Below are 13,825 nucleotides of genomic sequence, written 5' to 3'. Positions count from 1 at the left end.
GCTCATTTTTGGTACGGAGGGGTGGGACGGGATGTTGCTTTTCCCGTTGCTCCTAACCGCCCCCGTCTCCAGTCGCAGGGCTGGCCCCCGCCAGCTGCAACGTGCTTCAGTTCGGTTCAATGATTAAGCACAAGACCGGGAAATCGGCGCTGTCCTACAACTCAGCCGCTGGATGCGACCGACTGGTAAGTCGGGGCCTGGTGCAAGCAGAGCGGGTGCCCCCAGCCCCCTCCTCGCCTCCCTCGCCCCGGGCGCAGCGCAGGGAACGCTGGCCCCGGGAGCCGAGAGCGCAAGGCAAAAAAACCATCGTCCTTAACACCTCTTTAAAAAAAAAAAAGCTGCTTTGCGGCAGTAGCGGGCGGGAGTGGCGTGCAGCAGCGTTTCTTCCGCCTTTGTAGCGACGGGCAGAAACGCATCGGGCTCCAACCAGCACCCGGGCTAATGGCAAGCCGCCGTTAGACGTCCAGCAAAGGCCCCGCAGCAGAGCAACGGGAAAGCAGCGAGCGCGCTGCGCCGACGATGCCAGAAAGGCGCGAGTCACCCTCCCTCGCTCCCATGGCATGGGCACTCGAGCGTGAGGGCAACGCCGAGGAGAACATGGCTGCGGCATGACCCGCCAGCAAGGGCGAGACGTTCCTCACGGGGGCCGTGCGCCAGCAGATGTTCAGCACCGTAGTATCGTCCCCATGGCTGCCCGTCCTGCCCTGACCACAACCCTTGTGCTCCCAGGTGCTGCCATGCCCACGACTGCTGCTACAGGAAGCTGTCTTCCCCCCGCTGCAGTCCCAAACTGGTCACGTACAAATACTCCACTCGGAGCAGCCAGATAACCTGTGGTAAGAGACGGCGTGGGGTCAAAGCCCCCGGCGGGAAGGCACAACCACAACGCTCTCTTCCAAGATACCCTTTAGACCATCCTGGCTTGGAAACCACTCACTGGGAAGGGGGTGGAAATGAGGGAAAAGTGCCAGGAATAGGGCAAACATATATTTACTAGGACTATGGTGAAGTTTAGAGCTTGGAGACCTCCCACAGGAGGGGGCTTGGCCTTCTGTAGAGGCCAGATACTGAGGGTTTGAGGTGACCCTCCCGTCTTGGATGGGGACCTGGCACTGCCGCCGCGATTTCCCCAGCGCAAAGGCTGCCGTTTCCCGGCGAGTGGATCAAAACGAAGCACTTCCCTGCGGTCAAAGCAAGTATCTATACACAGATGGGTAGAGAAAGCCAATTAAATGGTGCCTCCAGGGCCACGCGTGGTTCCTAGCCAGGGAGCTCCATGCACCAGAGGCAAGAGGACTACCCGAGACCGCCCAAACTCAACGCGGGGGGCTGCGTACGCCACGGGGACGGTCCAGAAGATGTCCCCTGACTCCAGCCCCCCTCCCAAATTTTCTTCCAGGTTCTGGGACTTGGTGCCAAAGACAGAGCTGCGAGTGCGACAAGCGCGCGGCAGAGTGCTTCCAACGGACGGCCCGGACCTACCGCAACTCTTACAAGAATTACCCCAATTTACTGTGCAAGGGCCCAACTCCCTCCTGCTAGACACGCCGGGCTCGAATCCTGACGGAAATGGTCTAAAATGGGGGGTTTTGGCCTTTCCCTGCGGCCGGGTGGGGCCCGGCCTTGCTGCACCCCAAAAGGCCTCCAGCACCTTTCCCCCGAACTGGTGCACAGGGAAAGCCCCCCTCCCCCCGATTAAATAAATCCTAAAAATGAGGGTATCCCTACAAATAAAAATAAATTTTCAAAGGCAATTTGTAAAGCGCATCCAGCATCGTGTTCGTGTTTCAGGAATCGGTGGTGGAAGGGGTAGGAAACAGCACAGAGTTTCACGGCTCATTTTCTGAAGCAAATATTTATGCATGCAAATAGTTTTGCATCTTTTTCTTAAAAAACATTTACCAGAAGGGACATTTTAGCAGCCAACCCGTATAAGAACTTTGGAGAAAGAAAAAAAAAAACCCCAAACACAAAACCAACATCAACAGAACCAGCACATGGCTGCCACACCCCAACCCCAAAGCCAGCTCCCCTCAGGGAGCTCGGCTGCAACACAGCCCTGTCCCGCTCCTAACGACTATTTAAGCAATTAATACTCACTAAAGCCGTGGGGGAGCACAGTGGCGGTGGTCTCGGGGGTTTGGGGTGGCTCACTCTTGCACCCCATCTCCCGCAGGCCCTGGCAGGGCTGGAGTGGGCCAGGCAGGTCTCCTCAGGCTGCTCCTGCACCATCTCCTCCCTCACTGCAGCTGCAGGCGATCTGCAATTAGCCCTAACGAGCTGGGGCCAGCTGGCCCTCAGGCCCCAGCCACCTCCAGAGAGGTGTTCTGCACACCCCCAGAGTGAGGGCTCCTAAAATAAACGGGTTTTAAGGGGATTCTCTTCGAGTTTCACTTCAGCATTGGGGGCTCCTACCTGACTCCCATTAAGTCTTTCACCAGGAGCGAGATCCCTTCCCCACGCTTCCTACAGTAAATGTGGTGTCTTTACACTCCCAAAACACTCATCTCTCCTTTTCACACGTTTTCCAGTGCCTCGTGAGGGCTTTGGGATGAGGGCTTTGGGATGAGAGCGAGCTGATGAAGCTGATGCTGCTCTCTAAGCTTTGAGCCTGCAAACAGGCTCTGCTCCAGGCAGTGGCAAGGATCAGCACGAGCACAAACCATCTCCATTTATACAACGCTGGAACACAAACACGAAGAATGACCCAATTCCCCCTGCTTTCAGCAAAGTTTCTGACGCTAGCAAAAGCCGGCAGGTGAACGTAGACCCCGGGAGCCAGATCGCATCCCCAGGAACGGTTCAAGTTGTGCAGACTCATTAAATCAATCTGAAAGTTTTGCCTTTTAACCCACAGCACGCACAGTACACACAACTCCATTCACACAGTTCAGCTGGTGCATCTTTGCCACCTTTATTGCACTCAGAATCCAAAACCAGAGGAGTTTGGGTTTGGTAACCACAGCGCGTGCCCTGCTGAGAGTCCAGAGCAGGGAAAGGAAAAGAAATCTCTCGTGTAGTTTCAACAGACTCCAACAGAAAAGGAATCTGAGAGCACTGCAGATGTGGATACCATGGGTGACATGACTTCTGACGTTCAGGCACTGCAGACGAGGTGAAACTGTTGTTAAATAAACCAAAAGGGAATGGGGAACCCCAGAAACCGAGCAGCGCAAGCAGAAAAGCCCTCCTACACATGGCAAGGCCAAGACATACTTAGGGATATCAGGCAGAACCTGGCTAAATGCTTAAAGCTTCCCCTTCAACTCAAGTCCATCCTGCAGGTGCAGGATTTGGGAAAAATAAGTTTGAGGAAGATGATGGTGGTAGGGATGCAGGGAAAGCAGCTTTCTACGTTGCCCTGCTGCGTACTCGCCTTCAAGAGGCTGACAGTGCCGGTCCGGCAGCAGTTGAAGCACACTCCTGGCCCCCTGCCCACTCGTGACCCTCCACGAGGGAACAACTAGGTAATCCTCCTCAAACACCAAGGGAACGTGCAGCGCTCCCTGTCCCATGATCACGTATTACAAAGCGCGGTTAGCCCCACCAAGGAGTAAACACAGGCGATGAATCACGATGTTTCTCTTCTCTTGTTTCTCGCCTCCCTTCCTCCTGCAAGGAAAATCCATGACCTGTTTGCAAAGCAAATTTTCTGCGTAAAAGCGAGTTCCCTGAGGAAGGCTGCACAAGGATTCCCTAGAAAAAATACACATCATAAGGGCAGGTGGAGATTTCAGCAGCTAAAGGAAAAAAATTCTAAAAACAGACAAAATGAAAGTTTTAACACCTTTGGATAAAAAATGTTTGTGCAGACACAAAGCTATCCTGGCAAAATCACAGAGATTTTGACTGGTCTAACGAGACTTAAGAGCCTGGCACATTAAGAGTTTGTTTTAATCATACTACACTTGGAAATTAAAGCATTTTCGGCCACAGATTTGTTACAGGAATCAGAGGCCATGAGCTGAAGGTCAGCCTCTCTCTCTGCTCTTTACAACCCATTGCTGTTGCAGGCCTGCCCGTTTTATCCTGGACAGGCTGAGGTTGGGTTTTGCACATCCCTTCACACCTACAAAAGCTCAGCTTCCTGGCTGCTGGCTACAGGACAACTCCCTTCACAGCTCTCCAGGCGGGAAGCAGCAACAATCCTTGTTGTATATCCTAATAATACCAGCTCTGGCTCAGAAGACAAAAAAGCAATTTATTAAGATCAAACAACAAAGACCATAGTGTACAGCTGCAAATTCTTATTATCTTCTCAAACTTGCAGAACACCCCTGCCTTTCAACTCGAAATGCAGCTGGGCAAGACAAAGGTGGCACATTTCCCTGAACTACCTCGCTACACCCACCGTCTTCAACCCCTCACAGCAGGGAAGTGACTTGCACTTTCTCCCCACTAAGCTACGACTCGCTGTTCTATCCACTACTGTAAAAGTGACTATTTTTGGGAAAAAGCATTCCAGGAAGTAATGCTGCCAACAACAGGCCATCTGAAAATTGGCATAAAATGGATTTTAGCAAAATCATTTTTCACTTCAAGAATAGTACTGTGAATTGAAGGCTCATCCTACCTGTGAAATACCGTTTCGATTTCCCTCCACAGCAGCTACCTGTGCCTACCACTGGCACTCAAAGCAGCCCTTCACACACTGCTTTGCCTAAAAGCCTAAGAGCTGCTTTGTATTACTTTTTATTTCCACCAACCTCATTACAGGAACCAAAGGAACTTCTTCACCAGCATTAAAGCCTGTTCTACACCACCAGGACTTAGAGCTCCTTTCTTTTTATTCTTCACATGCTCTTGATAGAGTAGCAGAGCTTATGAAAAAGTACTAGCTCAGATCTTGGCAGTTCAGTCAAAAAAGGCATTTATATTTCTGTGCCGATTTGGAAACTTCAAAGAACGCACAGAATTTTTTCAAAAGTAACACTCCTTACTTTCAAAAAATCTATTTTGTCTCTGCCCTGGCTGATGAGGTGTCTCCTGTTATCTATTGTGTGTGTAAGTGCACATATGCTTTCGTCAAGCTCAGTGCTTGATACTAGTCCAAAAATCTGAGTGAAGCTGAAACACTGCAAGGCACAAATCGAGGGCCAAGTCCCACAGTCCTCACACTTCAGGCCAAATTCCCAATTCTATGGTGGATAGCATCACAGAATTCAAGCTGTACATTCTACAGTACCTGGTGACGTTACCGAAGGGGAATTTAAGATGAAAAAAAATCCTATCCTGGAAAAAGCTTGATTTATGAAGAGTGAAGTAGGCAGGGTTCCCAGTGACCACTGCTACTTGGAAGCTTGTTCCCAGGACTCTTGATCCTTTGTCTATACTACTTTTTTGGGGGACTAACAACTATCAAGTTCCTGGCTTGGACTAAAGCTCTGGAGTAGCCCAAAAGCTCCAGAGCGTGGCAAAGAGATGAGATTCCAGATGTCCAAGTAACAACACTCCACAGAAACCTCATGCCTGCTCATGCCGCATTCTGCTACCTCCTTACGACTTCACCAGATGGGATGAATCGGCTCTGCAGGCTCACGTGTCCACTGGTATTGTTGTTATTTTTCTCTCCAAAGGTCTCAACAGCTAGCAGATGAGCTGATCTCAAACTTCAGCAAGAAGCAAGCGTGGACACAGCAATCCCATTCTCCCTTCATGTAGGAATCACTTCTGAAACAGCCCAGTGCAACACAAGCAGTTCTAGTGAGATTAAAACCGATCACTGCATTTTGCATGGGGAAAGAAGAGGAATCTCATGGTTGGTACAGTATTGGCTGACACACTTAGCTTTGGAAAGGATTCTGGGATTCTGTTCCCTTATTTTATTTGAATTTAAATAGGAAAAAAAAAAAAAAACCCAAACACATTCCTGAGTTGAGAACTGTTAAGCTTTCCCTGACAGCAAGGTAAAATAAAGCTTCTCCAAGCATAACCAAGTAAAAGGTTGCTATAAAAAAGAAAATAATTTAAGCACATCAAGAGATCTCAAAGCAAATCTGACACTGCTGTGTGAAGAAATGGTTCTCAGTTCTTCACCTTCAACTAACTCCAAAATTCTAAAAACAAAGTCTCTAATTTTTTTGAAAGTTCAAAGAACTCTTGTCACACACAGGTTGATGCAGAATTACTGAGTAATTGTTCACCCCACAATCAATGAAACAGGAAGTTCATGTGTGCTTAGAGATCTCCACAGAAACGGTTTTTAAGATAACGGATGCCTGGAAATTTACTTAAGGGGAGTTTTGTCTTCATCAGTTTTATTTGCTTTTCTCACCAGAGCACTTGGAACACATTTGATCATATGTTTAGAGCTGCCATGGCCTTCACCAAGGTGACATGGTTGTTTGAGTCTGTCTCTCTCAGGCTGCTATCTGCACAGTTACTCTTGTTGGCCAAGACCTTTTGTCGGTGCCTTTCTTCCTGTTGCTTCTTCTTCTCTAGCCGCTGCTGTTCCTTCTTTTGTTTCTTAGATACCTGAAAAGGAAGGATGAAAACACAACATTGAAAACACACGTTTTCTGCTCAGTTGGGGAAAAATAGTACACTGGAAAAGAGACAAGGAGATATCAAACCAGATGCCAGAGAATGTTTATTCCAAACTACTTATCTGGAGTTTATTTTCTGTCACTTTGGGAAGAGTGCCACATGTCACTAACAAATGTTTGTACTGGAGAAGTCACAGCTGTAGCAGCAACATAATTGTAATTCAAAGGAGAAGATAGTTGCCGATTAAGCAATCCCAAGCATTCCCCTAATCGTTAAAGGACGTGTAAATCACTGCCAAACCACCCTTTACAAACCTTTGGGTTTCTGCTAGCTCGGTTCTCTTCATCAGATCTAGCCCGTCCTTTGTTGTTTTCTATTTCACCTTGACGCAAGCTTTGATTTCCAAACATTCTTGAACCAGTTCCATTTTCTTCCCACAGGGTTCTGCTGCTGGAGTTCTGATCTTTGCTCTGGGGATCGTGCTGCTCCTCAGTACCTACCAACAACAGAGGTTTTTCCTCAGACACACGCTACCCAGAAGCTGTCTCAGTGTCAGCCATTTCCTTCTTCCAGACTTTCTGGAAAAGTGGGGTTTGTTTTGTTTTGTTTTTCCCTCAGAAGCTGGATGGAATCTGCCCTCACTAATATCCTTCCTGACCGCAGAAAGGCTGAGGTGGCAGCACAGCCAACAGCAAGCTTCAACCGCTCCTGTCCCCGTTGAACTGCTGTTTACAGCAGTTTACACCTTCTGTGACAAACTCCGTATACTTACTGATTCTTTCCACTTCGTTCGCTTGAAAGATGGCAAATATTGCCGATTCTATATTGTAGTCTTCCACTTCCAGAATCCGGCTTACTAAATCAATGTCCTGTCCACAAGAGAAAGGTAAGACCAAAGAGAGTTCAAATCACTGACATAGAATAACAACCATCTGCGCCACTGAGGCTGTCTGCTTTAATGACCTTTCAATTAGCCTGTATTCCATATCTGAAAAAGGTGAGGGAGGAAAATCTTAAAAACCTGAAGATATCAGGAAAAAGGAGTAACTGTTTCATGCTTGGTCCCTCCTGTTCTCTGCATGTGCACAGTGCAAGCGGCAATCTGCAGGAACCACACAGGCTATCCAGTGACAGCGGCTAAGATTTACAGAGGATCTAGTCATTTGGGATGTTCAACTACAGACACGCTCAAAGGATTTCAAATTTTACAGAATTTGTTTTAAAGCAAGTTTTCTGAGAGGTTGGAAGATAAACCTTCCAGAATTATTAGGTATCCACATGGAATACATATTTCATCTGCATTTAAGGGTTGAGCCTAGGATGAAAACCATCCTGATTTGCAGCTGTGGTATAAAATTGTCCAAGCTGAATGCTTTTTAGAACTTCTCCCAAGGCTACTTTCATGTATCAAGGAGGTTTGAACACTAAGCATAGGCAGGCTACTCAATACTTACTGAACATCCAGTTGCATTACACACTTTTTGTATAGCATTTTCCATTTCAACTTCAATCTCCTCTTCAAAGTCACTCTTCTGCGGCTTCACTTTCTCCTCCTTATTCGTATCATTTTTGCAAAGCGTCTGCAAGAAAAGCAAAGCCCAGCAGATCACACAAGCACATGCAGCAAAAAAAATCATCATGTGCAGTAAAAAAAAAAATCTGACATCATAACAAATGTAATTATTATGGCGCATTTTTCTCAGGAATATCCTGCGTCAAAGCATCTTGGAAACTGTGTAACTTCCATCGTCATTGACACCATTTCCCACAGCTCACACACCACTGAGCAAACTCGCACATACTACAAGATCACGCATACCAATAAAACTATCATTGGCTTTTGAAGTCAGGTATTAATTTATTTACGATGCCACACATTATACAATTCTGTGCAGAGAGCTTTAAGTTCATCACAGCTTATTCCTTAACACAGAGATATGAAGAGTACTGTTGTATCCAGCTGCATTTCCATCTCTTTCCTCCTTTCCCTTTATTTTTGCATTCGGAGTGCACGAGTATGTAATTTAGCTGGGATTGCTTCAAGACATCTACAGCCCACATCACAGCATCAGATTCGGGATTGATTTTCAGCCCAGGAATTTAAACACTTCACAGCCTGCCTCAAGAGAGCATGCAGCACTAGTTACAAGGACCTTAGGGTCTTTTCTATCTCCAGCATGACAGAAGGACCAAACTTTTCTCAATCTCAATGCAAATGAGACAGGAAATCAACGGGTAACGTTCATCTGTTTTATCTGTCACCCACAGCTGACTCAGGTCAGCCTGTCATAACCGACCTCCATCTGAAGATACGCTGGAGCTTCAGAATCGTCATTGATTCTCCTCACACTGTCGTAGTGCTCTCCGTAACGATACGCAATGTGCAGTTCCCTCACGTTGTTTTTGTCTGTGCCCCGAATCTAAATGAAATAAATAAATAGCAAATGAGGATTTGGAATCAACTTTAGAATCATATTTTTCAAAAAATTTTTTTTTTTTGAAGCAATGATGAACACTGTGATCGGAAGCAAAGTACGCAGCTACTGAAGCATCTTTAAACTGGAAGAGTTGGCCTAATAATCCAGATGTGCCTACAGTAACCCCAGAGCTTCTGTCTCAAAGATAATGTTCGAAAACCAGAACACAACATTGGTCAGTCATGTCATCAACAAACAAAACATGTTATGGAAATATTTCAGTGGGAAGCTATTTTCTACACTTTCTACAGAAGCTGTTTTCTGATGATCTTCCCAGATCCAATTTCAGCGACAGCTCCCACTGAGTGTACAACGCCTTTTTCCCCTCAAACATGAGGGGTGGGGAAAAAAAGAGTCTGTTCAAGTTATGACCACAGCGGAAACAGTCACCCAGAGTAAGTTTTGTTCTGCAGTTGGGACAGATGCTGTTTTAACAGTTAGCATTCAAAGTGGATATGTTTTGTTTTTAAAAGAAAGACTAATAGAAGTAAAGCCAAACCAGGAAAATGTATTAACTCCATTCAGGAGCACTGTTAATAACCAAATGTTCCTTTGCTTTGTCAGCACCAAGTACAGCAGTTTCTGTAGAAAATTCCTGCTCCGAGTATTATCTGTACTGATGTGAGAATAATTCTTACCCCAATTGTCAGTGTCTCAAACTGTTAGCTAAAAGCTACACAGCATTCCAGCTCTTGCAAGGAATGCAGAAAGTTACATTGCATTTGCAGATCTGCTTTGCTTACCCGTCAAGTCAGAGTTCAAAGATCTGACAGCTTTCTTGGAGAAGATGTCAGTAAACAAAGGACAAGCAATGCTTGCTTTAGGGCTCCCAAATTTCCCAATCCTTTCACGTCTTTGAATCAGCTTATCCCAACTTACAGAGCATACACCTTATACCTTTCAACCACGTCTGCAGTTTGTGTTGCACGAATGACTTCAGATTTCACAACAGATATTCTCCATTCATCTACTTTACACTTGTTCACCTTTAAGTTCCAACTCAACACTTGGTTATACTTAACATCTGCCTTTTACCCTACCTTTTACCCTATTAAGTTATTCAGCGTGTTGGATCTGAGTAAGACTTATTTTCAACATTTCTCCTCCGCCAGAGCCTAAATAGGTATCTAACAAATCCCAAAGCTCTTGAAAGATTATTCTGAAAATTAGTCAATTTAGCTCTCAGTAATGAAGCCTCTTTTTGCGTGTTTTTTCCACAATACGTTGGAACTGTAAGTAAAAAATAGCTGCAGATAAAAAACTGGCAAAAACACTGAAAAAAAGGTAAGCAGTTATCCAAAAAGCCAATAAAATAACCTATACATGTGAGCTAACTTGAAGCTCCACATTGACAGTCACTATCAAAAAAGGCAAAGGGTGTTTAAAGCCCTAGAAGGTCCGTGCAGAGACGCCCACCTCCAAAGAGCTTTTGATTAGGCCAGAGTTGGAGGTCCTGAACACTTCTGCTCACAGTTTTCCAGCTTACCTGCAGCAGATACAAACAGTTCTCGTAAAATTAAAGGACAATTCACCATCTGCTTTAGAGTTGGGACCAAAGGAGATATTCACATCATCTGCTTTAAGCATCTTACTGATGTGCCTCTCTGGAAATGCTCTCTTTTTCAACATCTAATCTTTCTAAAATATTGCTGGGGCTCCAAAGGAGAGAGAGGGGAAGAAAAATGTATATTGAAGTACAGAAAATTAAGAAAGAGGGTGTTCTGGGTTAGTCGAGTCTAGCAACTCACTAACGTCACCATGTTGTGATCCCCTGCCTACTTTGATGCCCTGATGTATCCTCTGTGCAGGTAGGAGACTCCTTATGTTACAACTATTAACAGCTCACTCTACTTATGGCTCAAGAGCCTAAGACCACCTTTCACTAATGAGACTACACTCAGGCAAAACAGAACCTCGTCACAAACTCTGTATTTACAACTCTGGAAAGGTTAATGAACGGAGTGGGGGGGAGAGTTTAGGGTTTTTTGAGAGGATATACAAAATTACGGGTAAGAGTTGAGCGGACTGAGGTGAGTACCCAGTTCCAAACAGTAACAAAACATGAACAGCTGCCCCACGAACTCTCCTGCAGGGTCATTACCTCTGTACACTCTCGCAGGCCAGCCAGTTGAGTATTCCCACTCATTTCTGTAATTGTCAGGTACACTTTTTTTTTTTTTTTTAATATGTAGGTTAGCTGTCTTACTGCCCACAGCTGCCATATAAATAAGAGTTTAAACTTGTTTGGGCTCAGGAATCCACCCGACACTGTTTCAAATCTATTTAAGACGTCACTGACAGCTTTCATCTGGTCTTTTATCTTTATTGCCCTGTTTAATCTACATACTTCATTGGTTCTGTCTGTAAATTGGGGCCAGAAATGATCCTGACTTGAATACAGGTTCTCACGTGCTCCATAAACAGGCAGAGATTGAGCATGGACCCATTCCAGTGTGGCCTTGCCACAGAAAAACAACAAAGGAGTAGGAGGGACCTGATCATTCACTTGTTCCCATGCCCCGCTGTCAGAGGAAAACATACACACAGTCCTTTCCAGAAGCTGATTAAACACTGCCTTAAGGTTTTAAGACTTCTTCCCTCTTCTGCCCAGTCCAGAACCTCATTTCTCCAACTGTCAGAAACCTTCTCACTCCAAATCCCATGCAGAACTGCAGAACTTTGTTCCAACCCACTGCAGGGACCGCCCTGCTGTACCTTTGCTTCCATATTCCTGAACCTTATGGTACAGGTTTCCTTAAGCCTGGCTCAAATTCCTATCAGAAAAGTCACCTCACGTGTAGCCTGATCTTCAGGAGGGAGAAACATACCAATGAAGCCAGTAGCTCAAAACCAAACTAAAACATGCTGCTCTGTCTCCACATACTTATCTTTCACATAGATATTGTTTTCTTTCATTCCCTCTCCTCCTAGCTGAACTCTGGAGTGTTTTCCTTCAAGGCTGAAAAAGCAAGCACAGCTCTACACCGTGTCCAGCTAACTATGGCTACCCACTACTCTCTTTTAACAGATCATGAAGTTTCAACACTATTTGTATTCATCAGCTAAAAATTAGGCCAAAATAGAGAAGTTTTGTTTCTCACCTGCCACAGCGGAGCATTAAGCTGATGAATAACCACATTCATTTGATTGTTCCTTGCAAAGGCCACAATAGCATCGTTGCCAGCAAAGGTACCAGGCTTTGCCAAATTGGTAACTAAAGGAAAAAACATTCAGAAGAGTTGGAAACCTAGCTTCTGGCAGTGCTTCCAAAAACACTGGAGGGATAGCGAGTAGCAAAATTTCAACACAAGCCCAAGAAATTCTGGCAAGGAAATCCCAGCTGTGAAACAGTGACGGCTGAGGCAAGAATTTGGCAGCGACAGAAGTTAACATGTCTTAAATGACCACAGAAACCTCAAAAAAACCCCCACCGCAGTACACCCTTAGATTAGGCAAGGCTGTCAGCTCTGCGTTAGCTCAGAAGGAAGAGAGCCACATATTAAATGACCAAACCATTTTCATGCATCACCTGCATGGTACTTGGCACATCCTCGAAGCTCTTAGAACAAAGGCTGTGTTGGACTCTGCTTTGGATCTTCCCCTAGGTTACCAATATGAAATATCAAGTGTCCAGGAAAAAAAGAAATCCACTCAACAGCCACCAGTATTCAAGCAGAGCTAGACAATTTTTGCAAGTTCCTTTCGAAAACACCAAATTTTTATTCCTTGCCTTTTTATGCCTCTCTTTCCTTCTCCAAGTTTCTCCTAAATTTAAACAATTTCCAAGACAAACTGAATACAAGTTTAATAGCTCATCTTTCTACAGAAACATAACAGAGAGAAGTGTAAACTCACTGTTTCCAAAGACTAGAGAGGAGCTCGAGCACAGTTCAGGGATGAGGAACTCTTTAGTAAGAAGCTGCTCAAAGGAGATGTCATCGCATTACACAATAACCGTTCCATTAGTGCCCTATGGAGACCATACCGTGTTTCTCAAAGGGCACATCATCCTCCACAAAAGGCTCAAAATCCTCCCGCTGCTTTATCATGTAATCCACCGTTTCCTGGCGATGTCTGAGGTGGTTCCGTGAGTGCCCCTCAAGCTGGTCACCGAGGGCCCGAAACAAACAATTGCTACCAAAAAGAGAAATGCAAGTTAGTGTGTCTGAAAGGTAGCTAACAGCTACAACATTAAATCAATGATCCTGGTGCAGCAGCGGAAAGGCATATGGTGTTAACAGGAAAGGAAAAGAGCTGCACTCTTTCTGCCTGGTGGGTTCAAGAAGGGTATGAATGTGAAGTAGCACCTATTCCTTGTGCTTTAAACGGCTGCTGAAATTAGAAGTGCTGGCAGGAATATTGTCATCAACTCCAGTAAATCAAGGGCCGTAATAGCACTGGGCCAAACTCTCTTAAACCGACACCAAGACAAATGACATAATGGAACAAAGGACAACCCGGAGATCCACGACGCAATGCCTCATCAGACACCCCTAATTCCCCTTTCTCCCAGTGCCTATGGGCCTCCCTACTACTCAGCTGGCCAGTGGAGCCCCCAGCCCCGCTGGGCATCAGGCCGGGGACTAGGAGAGCCCTCAGGCCCAAGTGACACAGACCGCGAGCGGAGCCCCCTGATCCCTGCAGACTACAGCAGGGAAGCCCTCATCTCCACTCGACCCCGAGGGGAAAGCCCGTAGCCCCCAGGAACACAGGCCCCCCACACCACCCGGGGGAGGAGAAAGCCCTCAACCCCCGGGGACAGGAGGCCCATGGAAGTGCCGGCTCCGGGGGTGCCAGGGAGACGCGGCGCGGCGCTCACCCATCGCCCGGCACCTCCCGCAGCTTGAGGCCGAGGGCCCGGA

At 46.2% G+C, this 13,825-nt stretch overlaps 2 protein-coding genes across 3 annotated transcripts in view; one reads left to right on the top strand and one right to left on the bottom strand.

Annotated features, from left to right (window-relative positions):
• LOC104621685 (basic phospholipase A2 F16-like) overlaps positions 1–1,542 on the top strand; it is a 1,920-nt gene extending 378 nt beyond the window's left edge. Inside the window, exons 2-4 of the mRNA XM_010288230.1 lie at positions 129–185; positions 730–836; positions 1,400–1,542. Coding sequence (XP_010286532.1) covers positions 129–185; positions 730–836; positions 1,400–1,542 — 307 coding nt within the window. The remainder of the gene's footprint in view (positions 1–128; positions 186–729; positions 837–1,399) is intronic.
• Positions 1,543–6,230: 4,688 nt separating this feature from the next.
• Positions 6,231–13,819, bottom strand: OTUD3 (OTU deubiquitinase 3). Of its 2 annotated transcripts, none has more exons than XM_010288227.1 (8): positions 13,783–13,819; positions 12,949–13,097; positions 12,065–12,177; positions 8,784–8,906; positions 7,941–8,066; positions 7,259–7,355; positions 6,801–6,982; positions 6,231–6,474 (listed from the first exon to the last, which is right to left on the bottom strand). In XM_010288227.1, the coding sequence occupies exons 2-8, from the start codon at positions 13,010–13,012 to the stop codon at positions 6,298–6,300; spliced, it is 882 nt and encodes a 293-aa protein (XP_010286529.1). In that variant the 5' UTR covers positions 13,013–13,097; positions 13,783–13,819; the 3' UTR covers positions 6,231–6,297. The 2 variants fall into 2 exon arrangements, with proteins under 2 accessions (XP_010286529.1, XP_010286530.1); XM_010288228.1 differs by having other exon boundaries at positions 6,298–6,474; positions 7,941–8,073; positions 8,785–8,906; positions 13,783–13,817.
• Between the last annotated feature and the right edge of the window lie 6 nt (positions 13,820–13,825).

This window comes from Phaethon lepturus, unplaced genomic scaffold, assembly GCF_000687285.1.
Source record: "Phaethon lepturus isolate BGI_N335 unplaced genomic scaffold, ASM68728v1 scaffold25005, whole genome shotgun sequence".
NCBI classification, from domain to species: domain Eukaryota; kingdom Metazoa; phylum Chordata; class Aves; order Phaethontiformes; family Phaethontidae; genus Phaethon; species Phaethon lepturus.
Note: the sequence above shows the minus strand (reverse complement) of the source record. Positions and strands in the feature narration are given on the sequence as shown.